The 26,105-nt window shown below is 36.1% G+C and overlaps 3 protein-coding genes across 3 annotated transcripts in view; 2 read left to right on the top strand and 1 right to left on the bottom strand.

The window, feature by feature from the left end:
* The window catches only part of iqgap1 (IQ motif containing GTPase activating protein 1), a 60,918-nt gene extending 57,774 nt beyond the window's left edge, over window positions 1-3,144 (bottom strand). Inside the window, exon 1 of the mRNA XM_079811229.1 lies at window positions 2,906-3,144. Within this exon, the coding sequence (XP_079667355.1) occupies window positions 2,906-2,951 (46 nt within the window). The 5' untranslated portion in view covers window positions 2,952-3,144. The remainder of the gene's footprint in view (window positions 1-2,905) is intronic.
* A 2,031-nt stretch (window positions 3,145-5,175) lies between these two features.
* cartl (cocaine- and amphetamine-regulated transcript-like) lies at window positions 5,176-5,865 on the top strand (the record flags this gene model as incomplete). Its single annotated transcript, XM_079843824.1, has 3 exons — window positions 5,176-5,310; window positions 5,565-5,639; window positions 5,758-5,865. 3 exons carry the CDS (start codon window positions 5,176-5,178, stop codon window positions 5,863-5,865), a joined length of 318 nt encoding a protein of 105 aa, XP_079699950.1.
* A 16,790-nt stretch (window positions 5,866-22,655) lies between these two features.
* Window positions 22,656-24,956, top strand: cart3 (cocaine- and amphetamine-regulated transcript 3). The gene is made up of 3 exons (XM_079841583.1): window positions 22,656-22,924; window positions 23,012-23,095; window positions 23,221-24,956. The coding sequence occupies exons 1-3, from the start codon at window positions 22,763-22,765 to the stop codon at window positions 23,326-23,328; spliced, it is 354 nt and encodes a 117-aa protein (XP_079697709.1). The 5' UTR covers window positions 22,656-22,762; the 3' UTR covers window positions 23,329-24,956.
* The last annotated feature ends 1,149 nt before the right edge of the window (window positions 24,957-26,105 follow it).

Raw genomic sequence — 26,105 nt, 5'->3', positions numbered from 1 at the left:
TGTCATTAATTACTTACCCTCATGTCGTTCGACACCCGTAAGACCTCCGTTCATCTTCGGAACACAAATGAAGATATTTTAGTTGAAATCCGATCGCTCAGAAAGGCCTCCATTGGCACAATGGCACGGTTCACTCTCAAGACCCATAAAAGGTACTAAAGACGTCGTTACAAAGTCCATCTCATTACAGTGGTTCTACAATAACTTTATAAAGTGACGAGAATAGTTTTTGTGCGCAAAAAACCCTAAATAACGACTTATATCATGATGACTGATTTCAAAACAAGACATCATGAAGCTTCGAAGCGTTATGAATCAGTGAGTCGATTCAGCGGCTTGAATCGCCAAAGTCAACTGATTTCAGCAGTTTGGCGGTTTGACACGCGATCCGAATCATGATTCGACTCGCTGATTCATAACGCTTTGAAGCTTCATGATGCATTATTTTGAAATCGGTCATCATGATAGAAGTCATTATTTAGGGTTTTTTTGCGCACAAAAACTATTCTCGTCACTTTATAAAGTTATTGTAGAACCACTGTAGTGAGATGGACTTTGTAACGACGTCTTTAGTACCTTTTATGGGTCTTGAGAGTGTACCGTGCATTGTGCCAATGGAGGCCTTTCTGAGCAATCGGATTTCAACTAAAATATCTTCATTTGTGTTCCGAAGATGAACGGAGGTCTTACGGGTGTCGAACGACATGAGGGTAAGTAATTAATGACAGAATTTTCATTTTTGGGTTAACTAACCCTTTAAACAACAGTACAATCTATTGAACACACTGTAGTTCTATCCCTATTTTTTTATTCATGTCAAAAATTAAATATGGCCTGAGATTTGAAAAGCCTCCGTCTCTAGAGTAGTAAAGGAACATTCAATATGGCCTGAACTGTTATGATCCACTTTGAAACTATTGATGTATTAGATGCATTTGGAAGTCAAACCTCCGTTGGAAAATAAGCATTAAGGGAATACATCAGGCTGAAAGGCTCTAAACCTGACAACAGCTTTCATCTGAAGGGATTCACATCCCTAGCAGTCAGTTAGTAGATCCTAAATTGTGAATATTAAACTTTAAGTGAGTAAACACCTTAACCATAACAGTATTGTAACTTTGGATTTTGAATTATGAAACCTGAAAGCAATCCTTTATCCTGCAAACTGCAAAGAAAACCAATTCAAAATGATGTTTGCATGTTCAGACATGAACAGAACAATGATGTCACTCATGACCTTTCTTCAAGACTTTTTAGGCACTGCTCTTTAAGGTTTTCTAAAAACAAGACAATTAATGGCATTTTCCCATTGCATAAAGATAAAAACAAAGTCTAGAAGATAATAAAATTGCATGATTCAAGCAGCAAATAATTGTTGTTCGGAGCTCAATAGACTCAAGCCTATTTTGAACTATTACATTACCCTACCTTTATGTAAGCAATAACTAGTTTTAAAAGTTGCAACAAGAAAACGCATGTAAAAAGTGAACCAATCTGTTTCTGAACTAAATGTTCTCATTCATTTCAATGCACTGAAGTCTCACCCTTTTGAAGTTTCTTCAAAGAATAATAATAGCACAAAACAAAAGCCTTTTTAATAGCTGAAACAAACTACTTGCCGAATAAGTCTTAATTTGGGCGAGTCAGTGTTTTTTGGCTGAATGAGATTGTGAAACTTAGTTTGTGGACTGAACTGGGACGTTAATCTACGTTAATAAAAAATATTGCTTGCTCAGTTTGTCATGCAAGTCAATCCTTCAGAGAAAGGAAAGAATCAAAGGGAGCGGAATAATTCTGAATGTATAAAAGTTACTGATGACGACCACACACAATTAAAGTCACCTGGTACATCACCTAAACTCCCATTTACTTTATTTGCCATCATTTTAATTGTTTTAATTTGATTAAAACCGTGCAGTTTATTTAAACCATTGTTTCATTCAACCAATTTTTTTAAAGGAATCGATGAGTGAATGATTCGATGACTCGCTCATAACAAACAAAAAGACTCCACCCACCGCCTAAAGCCCCACTGAATGAATCACTGAGAGAATCTAAATGAATCATTAGTAAATTGATTCAAAAGATTCAGGTTACTGGGATGAATCACACACCACTAAAGTGAAATAGTGTGTATGTCAAGCTTAGTAATGTGAGTGATTTCACAGTACTGTCAAAGTGCTGTCAGCTGATGAAACAGATCATTGAAACTGTATCAGTACCAGAAACAGTTAACCGCCTTTATGGCAGCAAAGTAACTCAACAATTAGTCCGTTGGTTTGGGGTGGGAGAGAAATAAATATTAGCGCGCGATACAAAGTCGCTTTTTTCCAGAGTCACTGGGAGTGACGTCTGGCCTTCATTGGGGCGTTTATGGTGATTGGTTTTCTGCTTATAATAAAGACAACACTCATAAATGAGAGAGAGCTTCGTTATGGGCTAGATCCAAACCACTGACTACTTAATAAAACTGGTTTTCAAACGGTCTTGTCTAAATAAAAAGGTATGCAGATGTACGACGTGCGCAGTCATTCCATGTTCAATTTAACGTTATATTTCTTGATTAGTATTGCGGTTCTCTCAGCATAGATGACTGAATGGCGATGATTTGTGTAAAATGACATTAAAAGCAACATGTTTGGTTGCTCAAAAAAGCTGCCCAGGTGATCCCGCTCGGTTGTGCCCCAGCACATACAGTATTATAATGCGGAAGTTGTAAACCATGCCGATGCAAACTTGAGCATTACAAAAAAACACGAGCAACTGTATTAAAAACACCAAAAGCAATTGAACGGACTTTCTTTGAGTTAAAGCATTTGCATGAAATGTTAATGGATAGTTTTCTTGTATCACACTGAGCAACATGCTTTTGAAGAACGCCTAAAGAAAACGTATTAATACTTACACCCATATCTAGGTCGGAAACCGTCTATGTCTTCAGAAGTTGACATGTTTTTCAAAAAGTTAGTCCTATTTCCTTCTGAGTTCTCAATGCAGATCTGTGTCCTTTAGGATTTATATTTAGACCATGAGAAGGCACCTCTGGCCCCCTTCTTACTTCGCTGCACAGTTTCAGCGACTTTTTTTCTTCTTGAAAACCCACTGATGTCATGGGCGTGTTCCTTCCTAAATCCTGAAGTATGCGTTTCAGGAAACACCCATTTCAAGAAAATCACTTCGAAACTTTTAACTGGGACTGCAGCGCCCTCTACTGGCCACACAGGTCATCGCCTGCCACCGCACTCTGTACCAGTGATTCTCCAGCCCCCTGCTGTTAACCTCCAAGGGGCAAGTTATATTAGAGTTTAATTAAATAATTATAGTTTAATAATACAAAATAATAATAAAAACGATATATGTAATCACCGTTTAAATTACAATCACTGCCGTCATTGGTTCATTTTAAATAGCACTGTGGTGAGATTAATGTGAACAATATACTAATTTTTGTTTGTTTTTGTTTTTTCCTGGTACACTTTTTTGACAGTATTCACTGGAAGAGAACATGTTTACTCTCTGAAAAATATTGTATGTCCAATAAAATAAGAGAGGTACACTTTAAGATTATACATAATGTCTGTCCAACCAACTCCCAAATTGCTATTTTGTTGATCTCTCTAACGCGTATTTTGCAAAAATGAGGAATACATTTTATTTATTTCAGCTTCATTTATTCTACCATTTCAACTAGGTTAAATCTCTTTTCTTCTTTTATAAAATGTGACCAACTTTTCATTGAAAGATATATTTCTTTATTTTTCTACCATTGATATGCTATTGATCTTGTTAATTTCTTTGTGATGCATTGTACATTTGTTATTCACAAAAAAAAAATTCTCAAGACTTTGCCTAGATTTGATGTCTTTATAGCTGATATTTCCCTTATTGTAAAATCTCTTAAGCTCATTGATAACAATTAAAGCAACACGTTTTTGTAACACGTTATTCTACAGTGTCCTTGTTATGTTAAATGTACTTAGTAATAACAGTAAATTATGCATAATTGCATGCAACTGACCCTCAACCGAACCCTAATCCAATATTAAGTACATGTTTTTAATTAATAATTATTACTCTATACTTAAATATATAATTACACTGTAACAATGACATCTTAAAATAAAGTGTAGGCCTAAACCAAGTTTTTTTTTTTTTAAGAATTATGATCACCTTTTTACTGGTTGAGTTGTCATTGTTTTTCCTTTTTCAATTTTATGTTAATGTATTTAATGCAGAGCTGTTTCTTTTCTTGCAATAAAAAATAACGCCCAGACATCAATAAAAAAGGGGTGTGTTTGATGTAATAAATTATATGGTATAATAATATACAAGCCTATTATTGGCCAGAGGAGAACTGGTCCCTCTGATTGAAGCTGGTTTCTCCCAAGGTTTTACTTTCTCCATTTCTGTCACGGATGGAGTTTGAGTTTCTTGCCACTGTCGCCTCATGACTTGCTTATGATATTCAACAAAATAGGCTATTGCGGATTTGACTGCACTGACACTATTGGATGAGAACTCAACATAGCTGTATGATGACATCACTGTTTTCTGCAGAACTGCTTTATAGCTGAATTGAATGTGGGCTACTTTACACATTGCACCATTGCATCGTTATTTTCCAGTTGATCAATGTAAAGCTGCTTTGAATTGCTCTGTATTGTAGCCTAGCCTATAAAGCACTAAATATAGGTGACTTGACTTGACTGTTGACTAAAATATAGGCTATTACAAATATTCCATGTAGTTTCTCAATTAATATGAGCTCATACAAACGGCAGAAATAATTATAAAAGAATAACAGGGCTATATTCTATTCTATTCTACTCTACTCCAATTCTATTCTATTCTATTCTATTCTATTCTATTCTATTCATGTTCTATTCATGGTATAGCTGCAGTAGGCTATATGCCTGCATAGGTATACGACAGCATGAGGGAGAATTACCTCTTGCACATGTAATGTTTGTGCTCCAATCTCAGCGTCAGCAAAATAAATATCCTTTGCCCAATAGCTGACACGATATAAGCCGTTAACCGACCTCAGGGCGGGGCGTATCAGTTTATAAAACAGCCAGTGAATTGTTCAATAGACGATAGATAGTGTTTACTAAGTGACCTGACTCTCCACACCTCAGTTTCCTGTGACCCGGGCAGTTGACTGGACTCTGGACCATGACAAGCTCAGAGATGCTATACGGACTGATCATAGTCGGCCTCTTTACCGTCATGTGCTCTGGACAAACTTCCCAAGAACTGTCCTCAGAAGATTACACACAACTGTCCCAGCATGAAACGAGAAACGAATTGGTGAGTATTCGCGAAATGAAACGCCCTTTTTATAGCTTTGTTTATATTTCTTTGTAGCGTGATATCTGAGATAGTGTGGCCAATTATATGTGAACCAAAAACTGGATAATTGGTTGGTGAACTGTCAAACTTGTTTGTGTTTATATTTAGACTATTTTCATCTAAATGGAATGTAAAAGTGTAAATAATTTTAATTCATATCTCAGTAAAAATAAATGTCATTCAGTTGATTATGGATGCTTGTTTTTGCATAGGTTGAGGCTATGACTGCACTTTTGGGGAGATATCAGACCAATTTACCAACTTCAGAAAAACGTGGCATTTCACAGGTAAAAATTGCTCAATTTCTTTGTAACATTTTCCCCTTCATATTATAAATAATGTGCTTCATATGTCTTGTAATATAACATAACAGCATCATGAAATTCTTTCTCTCTGTGTCTGTAGTGTGCTGTGGGGTCACGCTGCGCCATGAGATTTGGTCCACGTTTTGGAAAATTGTGTGAATGTGTCAGAGGATCCAACTGTAACTCATTTCTTCTAAAATGCATCTGAATCATTAAAAAGAAGCAAATCTTTCATCCTTTCTTGATCATAATGTCAGGCACAAACGTTGACCTGAAAGACACAGAGGGTGGAAATCTGTTTTCTGAATCACTGTTGCAAGGTCTGACGACTAGCATTCATCAAAATGCATGCAGAATGACAAGCAGTAACAAAAGAGCATGTTTTTAGACTTTTTATTTATTTATATTTTTTAATGTTGTCTTGTGTCATCAATAAACATTATTATTCTTCAGCACATCTCATGGTCTTTTTATGAATTATGTAATTGTTCCAATTCTGAAATAACGTCAGGGGGGTGAGATATCATAAGTTTACCAAAGAAACTTTAACCACTTTTAAATTTTGACATCTATCACAAGTAACAAATGGATGAAAATGAATACTTTTCCTCCATAGTGATTTGAGAATGGTCTTTCTCTGTTCACCCACATTACTATTTATTTTTTAGTAGCCTAGTTCAGTGACTTCCAGTTTACTGAAACCTACACCAATTAATAATAATTTCACTTACCCAACCAGACAAGTAGCCTGATTAAAACATCAATAAAAAAAGTTTTTTATTACACCAAAATGTTCACGCCAGTTACAATGTTTATAATGTTTGTGTATATATATTTACATACACTGTAAAAAAAATTACAATTTAAAAAAATCTGTTAAACAACAGGAAAAAGTACTGGCAGCTCATTACCTGAACATTATCCAGTAATTTTATGGACATTTCCATTAACCCTAAAAAAGAAGAAAAAAAAACTGTAAAAAACAAATATATATATATATATATATATATATATATATATATATATATATATATATATATATATATATATATATATATATATATATATATATATATATATATATATATATATATATATATATATATATATATATATGGCAAGAAAAAGTATGTGAACCACTTGCGGAATCTGTGAAAATGGCAATAATTTTAACTAAATAAAAGAGATAATACAAAATGCATTTAATTTTTTATATAGTACTGTCCTAAATAAGATATTTTACATAAAATATAGTCAAAAGACAAAAAAATTGCAGGATGAAGACATCCAAAAAAAAAATAATTTGTTTAAATAAATGTGAAATGTGAAAAGATGGATCTTAAAATCGTAGTCATTGCTGGAGAGGGTTCAAATATGCAAAAGAGGCTGGAAAACGGAAGAATGTGCAGGACCTGGAGGATTTTTCTGAAGAACATTGGGCAGTTTAACTGCTCAGGACAAACAAGGGGCTCATGAACAACTATCACAAAACAAAACAACAGCCGTGGATCATCCAGGGAACGACACAAAGCACTGAAAATCAATGGTTCAGAAACTTTTGAACGGGGTTATTTTAATAAATTCAGCTTTTTTTTTGTCTTGTGGACTATATGTAAACATTTTTAATGTAAAATATCTTATTCAGGACAGTACTAAATAAAAAATAACATGCATTTTGTATGATCCTTCTTATTTAGTTAAAATTATTCCCATTTTCACAGATTCCGCAAGCGGTTCACATACTTTTTCTTGCCATTATATATATATATATATACCTTAGACAAGGATGTACAGCCATCAGAGGTGTTTCTCTTCAAACACAGTAATAGGGGTGGGAGTACAAAAATGGGCAAACCAAATGTATTATGGGAAATGTAATTCATATTCTCATTGTGAACTTGATTGGAACATCCAACCCCCACAAATCGATTTGCAGAAATATAGCAATAATTTAGTCTACAGAAAATGAAAAGTATAACGTGCAAAATTGCAAAATGTGAATCATTGACTGCACATCAGATGTTTAAAGTCAATGACCTAGAAAATTACTAATTTAAGGATCCTGAAGTTTCATTGCCTTAAGGAGAAACAGTGATGTTATTCCTGAATGCTTTCTGCCAAGACAATAAAATGATGCTGTATCCACAGAATCTCAGTTCATGAGAGCATCCATGCCATTATGTTTAGGCTTAGTCACTTGATTACAGTCAATCAAGGTGAAACCCAGGGGTTCAATTGTAAAGTTATCTGTGTGATCTAGGCCCTGTCCCCATTGATCCAAGAACAACGTCCTCTGAGGTATAATAAAAAGCATGTTGTATAAGGTTAGACTGGTATCACATGCATATATACAAGATGGTACAATCTGACAATCCTTTTAAAACATTCTATTCCTGCTGAAATATGCAAAATTGTGATGCCCGTGCAGAATACAACATTAAATGTTCTACTATAATAATATATAATTCACTGAATGAATATAATAATTCACTATATAATTCACTGAATGGAATACAACCAGATGCAGTTATTATGAAACACCCACAGCAGCTGTGAAATAGGATGTTAAAGTATAAAAGAGCCATGAAATGGATAGGCCTTCATTTGAACCTGCTGAAAGATTATGAGCTGTTCTTCAATGCTGGATGTCGTCATTTACACATTACATTCTTGTGTTTAGCTGTATGACTTATATGAGGCTCTATAACAAGACTGCAGTGTGAATGTTTCCCCTGAGAAAGAGCATAGTCGATACATTGGTAGTTAAGGGTGCAACTTTCTGGTCCATTTCTTGAAATCGGTCAGTTTAGTGTCCCCTTGAGATACAGCGGTGCATTATTTAGGTGTCCTGTGTTATACACACACACTCTGGCACTTTAATGACCACTAAATAAATATGTTTAACCTGTTAGTCATGAGGCCAAACCACTGAATTATTCATTGTTCCAGTGTTTCACTGAATAATATTGTGGTGTAATAATCAACTTGCAGCATATGGTGTTTTGTACCTCATTTTCCCTATAGTGGTTTTTCAGGACCTGACATTAATATATGCCTTTAATATATTTGAATGCACTGAACAATCACATAAATTAATATTAATTCAGGGCACATTTTGAAAAAGCATTTTATCTCATTTGGAAATTGGATTTCGTTCATTTATGGCCTACATTTACAGTTTGATTGTATAAGACATTTAACATAAACAGTAAGACTTGCTATTTAATCTGACATGCTAATTACGTTGTTTTAAATTAACCCATAATGACTGTGGTTATTATTTGTTTTCAGCTCATAACATTTCTGGCAATCTGATTAAATGCTCAGAGTGATACAGTTAATGCATTTACAGAGGCATGTCTGCAGTGTGTTCAAGAAGAATAAAAAAAAAAAAAAATTTATCTCTTTTATTATGACAGGAGCTTTAGTGTTGGAAAATATGTTTGTAATATTACTAAACTATCTGTGAGCTGGAAAGGGATATCAACCAGACCTCAGCATCAATATTTCTATCACTGCACAATTTCTTATAGTAACCACAGGCTGTTCATTAAAACATGAAAAAGATTCAAAAGTACATTTGATTCCTCAGATATGTGCGTCTTGTTGCCAGAAGAAGCCAACATGTATAATACATTGCATCAGCTGAGGAATGGGAGACCTATAATAACACAACAGTTCAATGAATAAGCAGTAATATTGTTACACAATCCATTTAGTGCATCATATTCCATATAATTTCAATATATACGTATGGGTGTTATTGCTTTAAAGGATTAGTTTGCCCAAAAATGAAAATCCTGTCATTAATTACTCAACCTCATGTTGTTCCAAAACTGTACAACCTTCGTTCATCTTCGAAACACAAATTAAGATATTTTTGATGAAATCCAAGAGCTTTCAACGCCCAGAAAGATATTAAAAACTTTGTTAAAATAGTCCATGTGACTACAGGTTCACCCTTAATTTTATGAAGCGTTGAGAATACTTTTTGTGTGCAAAAAACAAACAAAAATAATGACTTTATTCAACAATTTCTTCCCGTCCGTGTCAGTCTCCTACGCTGTTGACGTAGTAAATACAGTGCAGCGCTTCCGAGTTACTTGATGTTCACTTGAACACCACGACACATGCGTGTGATGATGATGCAGGAGCTAGCCAAGAGCCAGGAGACTGGCACAGACGAGAAGAAATTGTTGAATAAAGTCGTTATTTTTGTTCGTTTTTTTGCTCACAAAAAGTATTCTCGTCGCTTCATAAAATTAGAGTTGAACCACTGTATTCACATGGACTATTTTAACAATATCTTTACTACCTTTCTGGACCTTGAAAGTATTCAAGGTGTTCAAAGTGTTCAAATTAAATAACTGTCTATGGAGGGGTCAGAGAGCGCTCCGATTTCATCAAAAATATCTTTATTTGTGTTCCGAAGATGAACGAAGGTCTTACGGGTTTGGAATGACATGAGGGTGAGTAATTAATAACTAACCCTTTAAACACAATGCTAAAACATTAAAACATACAATAAAAAATGGTGATGAAGCGAAAACGGTGAAAACGAAGGTATACAATAAACATAAATATACAATAATAAGTTACATTAAAATGTAATAAAAGAAACTTTCAACAAGACAGTAGTGAACATTAAAGGCCAATTTATACTTCTGCGTCGAGTGCACGCAGAGGGTACGGCGTACCCTACGCATAGACGCGTTGGATACGCCGTACCCTACGCCGTAGCCTGACGCGCACCTCTCAAAAAATGTAACAACGCGTCAATTCTACGCGGACCGCAAGCGCTGTGATTGGTCTGCCAGAACCCTTCCCTCAGGTCAATAAATAAATAAAAAATCTGCGATAGGAGTGTGTGTGTGTCCAGAAATTGGATGATAGTTCCTTACGTCTGTTATAACACACTATTTTGCAGTCCAGCGATTCTTTATGGTAGTAAATAAATACATAGATCCGCTGAATATAGTTTATTTATTTTCTCATTAAAACCAAAGATGTTAATCAGTAATTGTATATCAAGAACAGGGACACATTAGGGTATATTTCGTGAATGAAGTCTCCGCAACAACAATCGCTTGCTGAGCCACCGCTGCTGAAAACAGCGGCCACGAGTTCCGCATGGTTTCACAAATGCATTCCAGCGCCAGATCGCCTTATTTAACTTTACTAATCAACTAGAGATGCTTAATTTGTATTAGATACAACAACTCAAGCTGCAAGAAAAGCCGCTCTCTCACTGCTGCTGATATTCCGACATGAATGTACAGATTCTACACATCAAGCTGCTTCTTCTTCGGCTGTTGTCTTGATTACACCAACATGCCCGAGGACACTGCCTTCTAGTGTCTGCATGTGGAATTGCACATTGACGCAGACAACAGCGCAGAAGTATAAATGCTCACGACGGCGTCGGCTACGCGCGTAGCCTACGGCGTACACTACGGCGTACACTCGACGCAGAAGTATAAATGGGCCTTAAGAACACTCACCAGATATTCTGGCACAGAAGATCAGAGCGGTAATTGGTTTCTGAGGGGGTTTCCTGCTGTGACAGATGCGTGATGACTGTCCACCCTCAGTCACACCTGAATTTGTTCTTTTTTAGTCCGTTTTTCTGATGTGGAATAAAGTGGGGAAGTTTTTCAAAGTATTTCACTTTTGTATTATGAAATGGCAGTAGTTGAAAGTGTGCTCTCTGTATCAACGTCACTGACCCTTTCTGCTTTTCTCTACAGCCACAGCTGTGATCACCTGCATTTGGTGAGGATTCGTCTCTGATTTATTTCTCTGACAGTGAAGAGATATTCTGTTTGAAGACATAAAATTCCAATTTAGGCCTACTTCATTCATTTTTAACAACTGTTATGATTTTGATGATTGTGATCAGGGTTTTTTCAGCAGGGCTTGTATCATCTCTTGGGCTTTGTGGCCTACTGGTTAGAGATTCAGACTTTTAACCCAAAGGTTAAATCGCTACCTGGGTGCCCACTGCTCTGGGTGTGTGTGTGTGTGTGTGTGTGTGTGTGTGTGTGTGTGTGTGTGTGTGTGTGTGTGTGTGTGTGTGTGTGTGTGTGTGTGTGTGTGTGTGTGTGTGTGTGTGTGTGTGTGTGTGTGGACTGGTAATCCCTACGTTATGGGGACAAAATGTCCCCACAAAGATGGCAATATCCGAAATCCTCATCCTTGTGGGGACATTTTTAGGTCCCCATGAGGAAAACATCTTATAAATCAGACTAAGTGATGTTTTTTGAAAATGTAAAAATGCAGAATGTCTCCTGTGATGGGTAGGTTTAGGGGCAGGGGCAGTGTAGGGGGATAGAATATACGGTATGTACGGTATAAAAACCATTACGCCTATGGAAAGTCCCCGCATGAAAACCCAACATGTGTGTGTGTGTTTGTGTGTGTGTGTGTGTGTGTGTGTGTGTGTGTGTGTGTGTGTGTGTGTGTGTGTGTGTGTGTGTGTGTGTGTGTGTGTGTGTGTGTGTGTGTGTGTGTGTGTGTGTGTGTGTGTGTGTGTGTGTGTGTGTGTGTGTGTGTGTGTGTGTGTGTGTGTGTGTGTACATACTTTTCTATCTCGGTGGGGACTTCAACCTGAATGCATACAAACTCCTGTCACCGTCTCTTGTCACCATCTCGTGGGGTCTCGTGTCACTGTGGGGACCTAAATTGAGGTCCCCATGAGGAAACAAGCTTATAAATCATAGTTTTTTGAAAATTTACAAATACAGAAAGGTTTCTGTGATGGTAGTTTTAGGGGTAGGGTTGGTGTAGGGAGATAGAATATACAGTATGTACAGTATGAAAAACCCTTATGCCTATGGACTTTCCCATAAAGATAGTATCCTAAGTTCATTTTATGAAGTATACTTAATGTTCAAGTATACTTCATGTAGCAATGTGTGCTAGTAGTAAACTTGTAAGTGTACTATTCAATACTGCTTGGGACTAAATTGGCCCACTTTTAGTATTTAAAAGTATACGTTTAAGTGTACTATATGTGTAACAGTAGTAAACTTTAAGTGCACTAGGTTTCTCATTTGTACTGCATCTGGACTAAGTGAACTCATAAGTATACTAGTGGTTTACTATTTTAATACAAGTAGTCGTTTTTTTAGTTTAGCACATGCATTTTTTTAAAATAATGATGCCCACGCATAAATAATGTAATAAATACTAATGTTCCATAAAAAGAAAAATTGTCGATTTCGTGGTGACCTTTATGTGGGTGTGTTTGGTGGGCTATTTACTGTAACGTGACATTGTGCTGGTGGTTTATATTGTTCAAAATATTGTTCCCCTTTTAGGCGTTTAAATAACGTTCAGTGAAGTAGTTTGTCCTCATAATGTTAACAAAAACAAGCATTATTTTGTATTCATTTGTTATTTTAATTGAACACTAGATGGCAATGTTTGTTTACTAATTATAAACTGAGTCCCCTTTACTAGGTCAGATTCATAATGTCTAAAATGCTTAGCAATAATTAAAAAAATTCAAAGATATTACATCCTCATTTATAAGCTATAAACTTAATGAGATTTGACCCTTGTTTGACCCTTAATAAGATCTGGGTTGAGGGAAGAAATTGTATTCAAGTTATCCAAATTTTCATTTAGAACTTTCTCAATAACCAGAATGTCATTAAATGAGTGGAAAAGCAAATACAGCTGAAATCTGATGTCTGTCTCAGAATTCCTTAAAATGTATAATTAAGAAATTGCAAAGATCAGAAGCGAGACATTCCAGCAGAGAAGATAACACCGCTGTACACGTCTCTTCCAATGGCTTTGTCAGTCCTCAGTGGAAGGAAGCAGTTAGTGAGAGACTGAGTGAGTCATTAAGTCTGCAATAATCAGCTGCTCACTTCTTTAATTATTTATGCTGTGTAATTACGCTTCTGTGGAGCTGATGGAGGAGGCTGGCAAAATGAAGAAGCGCTTGTTTTTCAAATAAATGCTCATTGGATGATGGAAACTCAATTTAGTGTTGGAAAGGACATGTTGCCTTATGTGACACTTGTGTGGTAGGTTAATGAACAGTTTCCTTGAGTCACTTAGAGAGATATGTGCAATCTATCTAAAGCTCCTCGGCTGACACTCATCATTCTGTCCTCTTTGTATCCTGCAGGTCATCTTACCTCTCTGACGAGGCTCCCAAATCTGCCCTGATTTCTTCTTGGCTGCTGCTGTGAAAATGACGGGAACTTTGCTTTCAGAAGAGGCTCCTGAGGCTCACTGGTTCTGTCTGAGAGAACATCTTATGCACTGAACACATAAAACATTACACTGTTTTACTTAAAAAATGTATTTATTAAGAAGGTTAAAAATACACCACAGACTACAAGACAGACAATGTTAAGTAACTTCTCCCCATCCACAGAAGTTGCTGGGTCAGAGAATCTGTCAATTCATGTAATGCGTTGGGAACCTTTAAATCATATATTACGTATATTATGTATATATAAACAAACACACAATAATATGTACAATATATGCAATGCTCGTGTGTGTGTGTGTGTGTGTGTGTGTGTGTGTGTGTGTGTGTGTGTGTGTGTGTGTGTGTGTGTGTGTGTGTGTGTGTGTGTGTGTGTGTGTGTGTGTGTGTGTGTGTGTGTGTGTGTGTGTGTGTGTGTGTGTGTTATCATACATATTTTTACAGCATTTATTAACCTGGAATATGAAGATAATGTTATTTAATAATAATTAACGCGATTAATCGCATCCAAAATAAAAGTTTGTGTTTACATAATATATGTGTGTGTACTCTGTTAATTATTATTTATATATAAATACACACACAAGCATGTATATATTTAAGAAAAAAATATTATTTTTATATATAAAACATTTATATTTATATATATTATAGATTATATAAAAGTATATACAGTATATACATGCAAATATTTCTTAAATATATACATGAATGTGTGTGTATTTATATATAAATAATAATTAACAGAGTACACACACATATATTATGTAAACACAAACTTTTATTTTGGATGCGATTAATCGCGATAAATCTTTTGACAGCCCTAATGTTAACAGATACAATTTTTGATTTTAAAAATGTATTAGTAAATGTAGAAATCAACATACAACATTAATGTTAAAAAATAAAACCTTATTGAATAAATGTACCTACAAATCTGAAATTCTGAAAATATAAATCATTCTAATTATAATTATGAAATTCTTTGTCAGTGATTGTAAAAGGTCTCTGACACAGCAGTTTTCTAGGAGAAAAGCATCCCCATAGAAGTCACCTAATGTTCTTGCTTTGAAGTTCTTTGCATTCCCTGTCCTCCTCAGTCCGCTTTATTCTGTTATGTTGGCGTTAGCTTAAAGATGTGAAGCTTTTGTCTAAAAATGGATTTGAAGAGAGTGGGTGGAATGGAAGTGGAGTCGTTAAGCAATATATAAAGCTTAACACCACACACACGATAGCTATACAGTGCAATTACGGAGATAAGAAACTCCTCATCAGAATAAATAAAGCTTTGTAGGCAGGGAAGAGTTGAGGCAGATTTTTCAGAGACCTCTAATTACCTCACAATGACGCACAGCAACTCAGACCGTGGACCCCGGTACGTGCGGACAGCCTTTCCAACAATTTTGAGAATATATCACTGATGCTTTTTGCCCCAAGCAGAAAGGAGTGGATGTAGAACAGCTTTCACTTTCTGTCGTCGAACTTAAAATAGGACGATTAGGTGGAACAAATAAAACCAATGCATTATGCAAGTGACAATGTCAGTTAAGAACAAACGTTTTAACAAGACAAATGTCAGTCCCATTACAGAAAAACATTCACATTCATGCTTCAAAGACATCAGGAGTAAAGATGTTAATGGGAAGGTTTAATTATTCATCAGCTTAAACAGGAAACATGAAAAATATATATATATATTAAAAGACAGATGATTACATCTGCGAACAAGATCCCCTACCAAACCCTCAGCAGAAATAGAACGTTGCGCAGTGTTATTTAAAGAAGCGCACTGTACCCTTTGCCTTGCTCTGTGTACTTTTTCCCTTTTAATCTTCTCCTTAGGTATGACAGGCCAAAGACAGACTTTGCTTGTTCATATCTGCTTGTTCTGTTTGGCTCTTATTAATCATTCTTTACCTCATCTTTCCCCCGAAACACTCAAACTGCTTTTTTTCTTTGTGCTTGACCATCTCATTTGCTCTCTAGCCAGTGATTCTGATAGAGGTGAGACGGGTCAGCTCAGTACAAATAGGCTCTTTCTGCTGTAACTACAGCTTGCATATTAATAACAGCTGCATGGATTCTTGAGTACATGGTGATGCTTTTCGTATCTTGTAGGATACCCAGGACATTGACGGATGCATCTGTTAAGGAAGCACACTAACAGGCACATCCACTGCTGTTATCTTAATGACTGATGCAATCAGTGGACTAGAGTGTGGCCATCACTGACACATGAGATAATCTTTGCTGCACAATGAAGTGACCTGATTCTGTGTCTCTATCCATGCTGACATCTAATATTGCCCACTGGCCAATTCACAACTTGATTAACCGACTCGGGTCCTGTTTATCAGCTTAATTTTTGTGTTTTAGGATCTAAAGGCTGTCTAAAGCGTGACTGTTTGGCTTGTGTTTTGGATCTCAGTGTTTTCTCTCTCTCCCTCTGACATAATAGGGAGTCTGTGTTGTGTGTTGACAATTGAAGGTCTGGCACTAACAAGGGACCTCTGGCGTTCTGGTAAAGTGTTAGAGCCTTTGGAGTAATTGACAGTTCAGACGCAGCTCTTCCTCTCAGTGGGTTAGCAAGTCCCCCTGTTGCTATGCTGAAGCTCCTGAAACTACATGATTTCTTTGTTATTCTTTTGCATTTACATTTATGCATTTGGCAGATACTTTTGTCCAAAGCAACTTACATTACATTCAAGGTACACACATACATTTTTTATCAGTTTTTTACGGTGGCCGAGAGAACTTAACTCGCTGAAGGGACCGCCATTACATTAAGAAAATATCTTTATCAGTTTGACAATACATGTGCTGCAAATACTCACAATGCAATCAAATACAGAAACACACTGCAAATACTCACAATGCAGCCAAATACAGAAAAGCACTGCAAATACTCACAACGCTACCAAATACAGAAACGCTCTGCAAACGCTCGCTTTGCGTTGTGAGTATTTGGAGTGTGTTTCTGTATTTGGTTGCATTGTGAGTATTTGCATCACGTTTCTGTATTTGGTTTGGTTGTGAGTATTTGCAGTGTGTTTCTGTGTTTGGTTGCGTTGTGAGTATTTGCAGCACATTTCTGTATTTGGTTGCATTGTGAGTATTTGCAGTGTGTTTCTGTATTTAGTTGCATTGTGAGTATTTGCATCACGTTTCTGTATTTGGTTGCGTTGTGAGTATTTGCAGTGTGTTTCTGTGTTTGGTTGCGTTGTGAGTATTTGCAGCACATTTCTGTATTTGGTTGCATTGTGAGTATTTGCAGTGTGTTTCTGTATTTAGTTGCAGTGTGTGTATTTGCAGTGTTGGTTGCGTTGAGTATTTGCAGCACATTTCTGTATTTGGTTGCATTGTGAGTATTTGCAGTGTGTTTCTGTATATGGTTGCACTGTGAGTATTTGCAGTGTTTCTGTATTTGGCTGCATTGTGAGTATTTGCATCACATTTCTGTATTTGGTTGAGTTGTGAGTATTTGCAGTGTGTTTCTGTATTTGGTTGCGTTGTGAGTGTTTGCAGTGCGTTTCTGTATTTGGTTGCGTTGTGAGTATTTGCAGTTTGTTTCTGTATTTGGTTGCATTGTGAGTATTTGCATCACGTTTCTGTATTTGGTTGTGTTGTGAGTATTTGTAGTGTATTTCTGTGTTTGGTTGCATTGTGAGTATTTGCAGTGCATTTCTTAGCGCGTTTCTGTTTTTGTTTGCGTTCTGAGTATTTGCAGTGCCTTTCTGTTTCTGGTTGCGTTGTGAGTATTTGCGGTGCGTTTCTGTATTTGCATTGTGTTTCTGTATTTGGTAGCATTGTGAGTATTTTCATCACGTTTCTGTATTTGGTTGCGTTGTGAGTATTTGCAGTGTGTTTCTGTGTTTGGTTGTGTTGTGAGTATTTGCAGCACATTTCTGTATTTGGTTGCTTTGTGAGTATTTGCAGAGTGTTTCTGTATTTAGTTGCAGTGTGAGTATTTGCTGTGCGTTTCTGTATTTAGTTGCAGTGTGAGTATTTGCAGTGCGTTTCTTAGCGTGTTTCTGTATTTGGTTGCTTTGTGAGTATTTGCAGTGCGTTTCTGTTTTTGGTTGCGTTGTGAGTATTGGCAGTGCGTTTCTTAGCGCCTTTCTGTATTTGGTTGCATTGTGAGTATTTTCAGTGTGTTTCTGTATTTAGTTGCAGTGTGAGTATTTGCAGTGCGTTTCTTAGCGTGTTTCTGTATTTGGTTGCTTTGTGAGTATTTGCAGTGCGTTTCTGTTATTGGTTGCATTGTGAGTATTGGCAGTGCGTTTCTTAGCGCCTTGCTGTATTTGGTTGCATTGTGAGTATTTGCAGTGTGTTTCTGTATTTAGTTGCAGTGTGAGTATTTGCAGTGAGTTTCTGTATTTGGTTGCATTGTGAGTATTTGCAGTGCGTTTCTTAGCGTGTTTCTGTATTTGGTTGCTTTGTGAATATTTGCAGTGCGTTTCTGTTTTTGGTTGCATTGTGAGTATTGGCAGTGCATTTCTGTATTTGGTTGCATTGTATTTGCAGTGTGTTTCTGTATTTGGTTGCATTGTGAGTATTTGCAGTGCGTTTCTGTTATTGGTTGCATTGTGAGTATTGGCAGTGCGTTTCTTAGCGCCTTGCTGTATTTGGTTGCATTGTGAGTATTTGCAGTGTGTTTCTGTATTTAGTTGCAGTGTGAGTATTTGCAGTGAGTTTCTGTATTTGGTTGTATTGTGAGTATTTGCAGTGCGTTTCTTAGCGTGTTTCTGTATTTGGTTGCTTTGTGAATATTTGCAGTGCGTTTCTGTTTTTGGTTGCATTGTGAGTATTGGCAGTGCATTTCTGTATTTGGTTGCATTGTATTTGCAGTGTGTTTCTGTATTTGGTTGCATTGTGAGTATTTGCAGTGCGTTTCTGTATTTGGTTGCATTGCGAGTATTTCCAGTGTGTTTCTGTATTTAGTTGCATTGTGAGTATTTGCAGTGTGCTTCTGTATTTGGTTGCATTGTGAGTATTTACAGTGCGTTTCTGTATTTGGTTGCATGGTGAGTATTTGCAGTGCGTTTCTTAGCTTGTTTCTGTATTTGGTTGCTTTGTGAGTATTCGCAGTGCGTTTCTGTTTTTGGTTGCGTTGTGATTATTGGCAGTGCATTTCTGTATTTGGTTGCATTGTATTTGCAGTGTATTTCTGTATGTGGGTGCATTGTGAGTATTTGCAGTGCGTTTCTGTATTTGGTTGCGTTGTGAGTATTTGCGGTGCGTTCTGTATGTGGTTGCGTTGTGAGTATTTGCAGTGCGTTTCTGTATTTGGTTGGATTGTGAGTATTCGCAGCACATGTATTGTCAAACTGAACACCATCCGAATATCATCACGGCTCTGAATGCCATCAGTTTAACAACTAAGAGGTTAATATTGACTATTTACGTATTAGACAGAATATGCTACATTGTCTATTTCTGCTTTGCTTTGTAAAAAGTAGTTACACAGTGGTATTTTGTTCCTGAATGAATTAGTGTTTTTGAACGAATCTGTTGAGGGAACGATTAAATGACTAGGTTTTGGGATAGATACTTGCAGTCTCTGCACCACAACTGAAAAGTTTTCCTCAAAATCTGACAATTTCCGCTTTTCGGCTGATAGTGTGGATTTAGTGAAAAATCTCTATTAAAGCACCGATATTATTATTGTCACATTCAGTCACGTTTAGTTTCAGTTTGACTGGACTTTCGGTTTGTTTGTATCAGTCACATTTTTCACATATTCCTTTGTTCTGTTTCCCGTCATCATTATCCGCATTGTCTTCACTATTTAAGTTCCTCCCGTTCCTTCAGTCTCTGTCCAATCTACATTGTGTTAAGTTGTGTTCACCCTGCCTGTGATCTGATTTATATTAAACTTGAGTATTTGGCTCTAATTCATCTGTCTTCATCTTCTTGCCTGAGCACAACCTGACAATTATACAATAGTGTATAATAATATTTTCATTATTTTTTTTCTTCTTCCAAACTGTTTTCAGGCATTCAGATCATCTTAGATTGTTTTGTATAATAAGGCGGAATAATATAATAATATCTTCAAAAAAAGAGAGAGCTGTTCCAGAATTAATTCTGTAATTTACTCAAAAGTGGGTATTGATTCATGGATATTAATAAAGAATCAAGAAAATGTTAAGGAATTTGGGATCTGATGTTCTGCTTTATATCAATGCTGTGATCAGTAGATTAATAGGAGTCTTATCTGACTGAACAAATCTTCATGGTAGGAAAACAGGACATGATTTCACAGAATAGATCTAACACAATTTTTTCAGACGTTAATTCACTTTTAATTTTCTTCATTAGGGAGGCAATAAGGCTATAATGCACTTAACTTGATCACCTGAAGGAACAAGGAAATCACACACCCACACAAAATCAATTCCATCGCAAGGTCTTTCCAGTAACTCGACTTTCTCAAGAGGATTCATCAAAAAGGTGAGAGGTCATCGACATGCCAGCCAAAGAGGAACACAAACATCTTTGAACTAAACAAATGTGCCAGGATCTTAGAGTTTGGAGGAATACTTAGATAAGTCAGGAAGATAATGAATTCCGATCTCTCCCACACAACACTCCTGCATCGTCTTTGAGATTTGCCTTCAAAGGACCCATCTTCCTCTTCGCTGCATATATACAAACAACCTCCTTTATTGGCTTAGGAAGCTTTTCTAGAGTCCAATAATCTTAATGGGAACTTAAAGGTGAGAGTTTATTTTTAAAAGACGTCAGGCTTTCTTTGTTGTGGATATAGGCTGTTTGCCAGAAGATATGTTATTTCCTCAACTTAAATCAGAGACAAACCCTATTAGAAGGTGGCAAACCTTCACCACATTGAAAGATTACAGAAAACTACCATTTACAAACTGTCAATACAAATTGTGAATGAAGTCTACATGCACAACAGTAGCAATGCTTATGCTCAAGTTACTACAACTGCCAGTGTGTATTTTCGGTTATGTTCCTCTCAGCCATTCTCACACTTGCTCTGGATTTGACACCCTATGGCAATCCTGTCCTATCCGGTAATCATCTCTTCAAAAATGCTCTACACTGTTTTGACAGGAAAGACACCCTCAGGACCTTATTTTAGCAGTGTGGGGAAATGTTATGCGAATAATGACCGTGAAAAGTGAAACATTTTGCTGGTGTTAAACCACTGACATGCGTGCTTATGCATATGAACTATCTGCCTGCACAAAATTTAATATTTTTTCTTGGAAGGAAATGAAAAGAGAGCTCATTTGACGCGAGTGGTAGGCAAAACTACCCCGACACTGGTCGTATTAATAAACAGGTAACCGTGCAGAGGGACAAGTTTCTGACAGGCAATAATACATGTAGTAATTGGAATGATATGACTCATGCAGCCCACAGAGCAGTCAGACGGACTTGGTTTGATTCGTGCCTCTAACCGACAAAAAATCCTCATGAAGCAACTGAGACTGGATCAAAGTGAGGCTTGGCTTTGCATTAATCAGCAGGAAACAACAAAATAACACTTTCTTTGCCTAGAATAGGATTAATCAACAAAAATGGACAAACATCTTCTATTGTAATGCCAAATGATTTTGTTGACCAGAGAAAATGTATTAACTTACTCCCTTCTTGTGTGCATTTAAGAAAAATAGCACTAAAAATGGACCATTCAGATTTTTTAGTTTGTCCTATTCTTTTGCATGTTTTCTTTCTGGCAAGCTTTCCTTTTGGACGTTCAATAAAGGCGGTGCATGCTTCAGAAAAAGCTGACAAACTATGAATGCAAGTAGGACAGCTGGTATGGAGGAACACTTAAGCTTCAACATGTGTATATGTGTATATTTTTCCATTAAGTACCGGTATTATGGTCATGCAAAACTATTGTGGGATGACAATAATGTTGTTGTTATATAATATATCATTTGAATAAAAACAACTCCAATGCCAAATTATTGGAAAGAGGGACACTTTACATTCACATTACAAAAGCAGTGGGTTTTGGGCATATGGGGAGAGCAGTTTGTCACATAGGGATTTGTATGAGAGATTGGTGTTGGTTTCTTAGTTATACTAATTTAACTTATTACCATAATATTTTTAGTTACAAGCGAATACAATAAAACCACATTAGCATAGATCTAGGCTGAAAGGTTCTCAGGACAATTTTCATACAAGGTTGGGCAAAGAGTCACATGTAGCCTATTTTAAATGTCACATTTTTTGTTCACTTAAACCAGATTAAACCGCATTCTTTGGTTCTAGAGCACTTTAGGCAATTTTCAGCGGGCCAGAATGGGACATCATAAAACCAGCTAAGAATTGTTTCATTTGTGTGTGCTATTTCAAAATGTTACCATTAAAATGTAGTTTAAACATGCTTCAAAAATCTTCTTTCCTCTGCAATGATGGTGGAAATTCTTTAAAAGTCGTTCATATATGTGGCTATTTAGAAACTGATTTCAGAAATAAACCTAATGTAAACTGTGTGTCACCTTGCCCCGTCTCCCCGTCTTCAAATTGGGTCTGGAATCTGTTTCATAGCCTACTGGTATTTTGAATGCAGTCAACGTGACTGCAAACTTCTGCTAAAACACTAAAACACAACAGAATCATGTATAATAATAATTATGCTAAAAATGACCAGCCTGAATCCCCTTCAGGCGTATCTCTGTCTTGTTTTGGACATACACTCGGGAGCTTTACGCAATGAGTCATCGTCTGCGTCTTTTTTACGCATGGGCAGAAATCAATGTGTAAGGTGGGGCAAAAGAAGAGCCGAAGTGAGTGGTGTGTCCCTGGAGCAGATATAAGGTGATTGGACCGCGGGAAGCGAGTGTTAACTTGAATCTCAGTGCAGAGGACGCGTTCAAACTCGGCTGTGACCATGGAGAGCTCCAAACTCTGGACGACGGCGATGGCATGCGCTGTGCTGCTCACCTGCATTCATGGTGCTGAAATGGACTTGGACAACGAATCTGACTTAGAAACGAGAGCTTTGAGAGAGTTTTACCCAAAGGACCCGAATCTGACCAACGAAAAGCAGCTCGTAAGTATTGCGTAATTCTCGGAGCATATAGAAAACAAATGTTGCTCCCTTATTAAAACGCAATTTAATGGTTATTACTGTTCACAGCTGGGAGCTTTGCATGACGTCCTGGAGAAACTGCAGAGTAAACGCATCTCACTTTGGGAAAAGAAGTTTGGGCGCGTTCCTACAGTAAGTAGCACAAAACCATTTTCACTACTTTGGGGTTTGATTCAAATCACACATTTAATGGTTACATTTATTCACAAAACGCTGACAATGAGTTACCTAACACTGACGATTTGTTTTCACATCAGTGCGACGTTGGGGAGCAATGCGCCATCAGAAAAGGCTCAAGAATCGGCAAAATGTGTGACTGTCCACGTGGAGCGTTTTGCAATTACTTTTTGCTGAAGTGTTTGTAAAGATAAAGCTGGATGGGTAACACTTTTTCTTTAAGATGACGTAGTTACACGTTGCATGTACTGACATAGTAATAACAGTAAATTATGCATTATTAAAAGTAACCCTAAACCAAACCCTAACCGTAACTAGTAAGTACATGTAGTTAATTAATATTACTCAGTACTTATTTGAGTAAGTACAATGTAACTACGTCACCTTAAAATAAAGTGAAACCTAAAGATGGATTGTGAATTGGAAATATACACATGGTATTACAGATATTTATACATTATGTGATTTCTATTTTTATGATTATGAAGTGCTATGAGAAGATCAGATGAATTTGAAAGATTGTTTAATTATTTGCTGCTCTTGATGTGTAACTAAACCGGAATAAACAGTGTGTACTTTTGTTTTCTAAGGCAGTCTGTGTGTTTCCTCTAGTATAATAAAGATATTTTGTGGTGGCATATAAATTAAATTTACACCTGTCTTACACCTTAACACACCGGACAAAACATTATGCACTGTAAGAAAAATCAACTTACTAAAATAATAAAGCTTAAGTTTAATTGCCCTTAAGTCAAATCAAAGTGGCACACCTGCAGTGAAAAGAACTGCACTTTTTACAGATGAAGTTAAAATCAAATAATTGAAAGCTCAAAAGGTAATAGAAATTGCAAAACATACTGTAAAATGCTAAAATAATAGGAAAAAGATGCAACAATTAAACATTGATGAAAACATTCTAAATTGTGTGCAATTGTTGGTTGCAGGAATAGTAAGGAAAGTCGATTAAAAGACATTAACACTCTTCACAAAGATATTATGAACAATATGTCAAATTTGTGTATTTAATTCTTTCTGAAGTCTTGATTGTGAATGTAATGTTAACTGAATAATAATATAATAATGAAGTATCAGGGAAAGTGTTTTATAAAACACATCTGCTCGGTTTTCCGTTTCTTGTAATTTCTTCAATTTGTCTCACGCATTTCATTTCATCAGCATGAATGATGATTCCATCAGCTCAGTTCTAACAAGGGTTCAAAATATGTGACATTTCTGTATTACAAAAGCCTCTGACTCATAGGAGAGAGCGAGAAAAAACGCACAGTTAGTACAGGCTGTCCCATGATTAGCTCTGCCTGAGAAGATGAGCCCAGCCAAGCAGAAAAAACACACCCAAATTCCCTCAAATGTCAATCAAAGTCAGCACTCAAATGGGTGCTTTCACTCCTCGTTAGGTTCATTTATGTTTGTAAAAATTTTACAGAGTGCCAGCAGAAGAAGAGTGGAGAACGATGGGAAATACGTGTCTGCTCGCTGAGGTCAAACACATCTCTGCACAAAAATAGACGTTGATGGGCCTAATTTTATATAACACCAATCAAACCTCTGTAAACCTTCAAGCCATTTAATATTAAAATATCATAACGATTTTTCATTATTCATTTGATTGTGTAATTGCATTCAGGTTGCTTGAGAGGAAGCTAATTGTTTATGTGGTAAATATGAGCAAAGCAGCATGTGATGTGTAATAAAATTGCCAGTTGCTTTAGGTTATATCTGCAAGCGGTAAACATCAGCTCCAATCTTTTCAAAGGCTTTGCTGTCATTTTTACAGGAAAGTCTATCTTGAATCTTCAAAAAAATAAATAAAATAATAATAATCATGAAATTGTATTATTTGTGTCTTAATAAGACAAAAATTCTGATTTCTCTTTATGGTCTTGCCCTATTTGGGGTTAAGGTTCATTTTTAATTTTTTTTCTAAAGGCTAATAGATATATGTGGCCTTACAACCTTTAACACTGTGTATTTGTGTTTAACTGCTTACTGATATGTTATAATAATCAAACAAAGACACCAAATTATAAATAGCACATATTTCCTATATATTATGCCATAAACCAATTACAAAGTATACTGCAAAATGCCCAAATATGTATTTAAATGTCTCTTCAAGGAAATATTATGCTTTACATTATATTAAAAGAGCAAAATGACAAATTCCTCAATTTAATTGTACAGTAATATATTCAGTCATGTCTGGCAATTCACATATAGGCTGTATATCGTATATTAGTGCAGGGCAACCGATTAATCACAATAAATCGCATCCAAAATAAAAGTTCATGTTTACAAAATATATGTGTACTGTGTATTATATATATTCTAATATATATATATATATTAGTGCTGGGCAACCGATTAATCACGATTAATCGCATCCAAAATAAAAGTTCATGTTTACAAAATGTGTCTGTGTGTACTGTGTATTATTATGCATGTATATATTATATTTAAGAAATAGTTGCATATATACTGTATATATTTATATAATTTATCTTATATGTACATCTAAATATATTATACATAAATATTATAAATTTTTCTTAAATATATACATGTGTGTATTTATATATACATAATAATTATAAAAAGTACACACATTTATTATGTAAACATGAACTTTAATTTTGGATGCGATTAATCGATTGCCCAGCACTAATATAACACGTACGCGCGCACGCGCACAAACACGGCTTGTGACCTACAACACTTTAATAATCAAGGGTCTTTGAGTAGTAAGTTTTTCAGAAAATTGAAAATGTCAGAAAAACCTTCAAAATATAGGTGTAAACTATAAAATCTATTAGAATCCAGGATTCCAGAATTATGAACTAAAACACAAATGTACTCATTATAGCACCACCTAGTGGGGGACACGTGTGTGGCGGTGCCCGAGTAGTGTTTGTGGGCATTTTTTGTGAAATATCAGGACAGGTGTATA

The sequence above is a fragment of the Gobio gobio genome (genome assembly GCF_949357685.1).
Source record: "Gobio gobio genome assembly, chromosome: 2".
Taxonomy (NCBI): domain Eukaryota; kingdom Metazoa; phylum Chordata; class Actinopteri; order Cypriniformes; family Gobionidae; genus Gobio; species Gobio gobio.
Note: the sequence above shows the minus strand (reverse complement) of the source record. Positions and strands in the feature narration are given on the sequence as shown.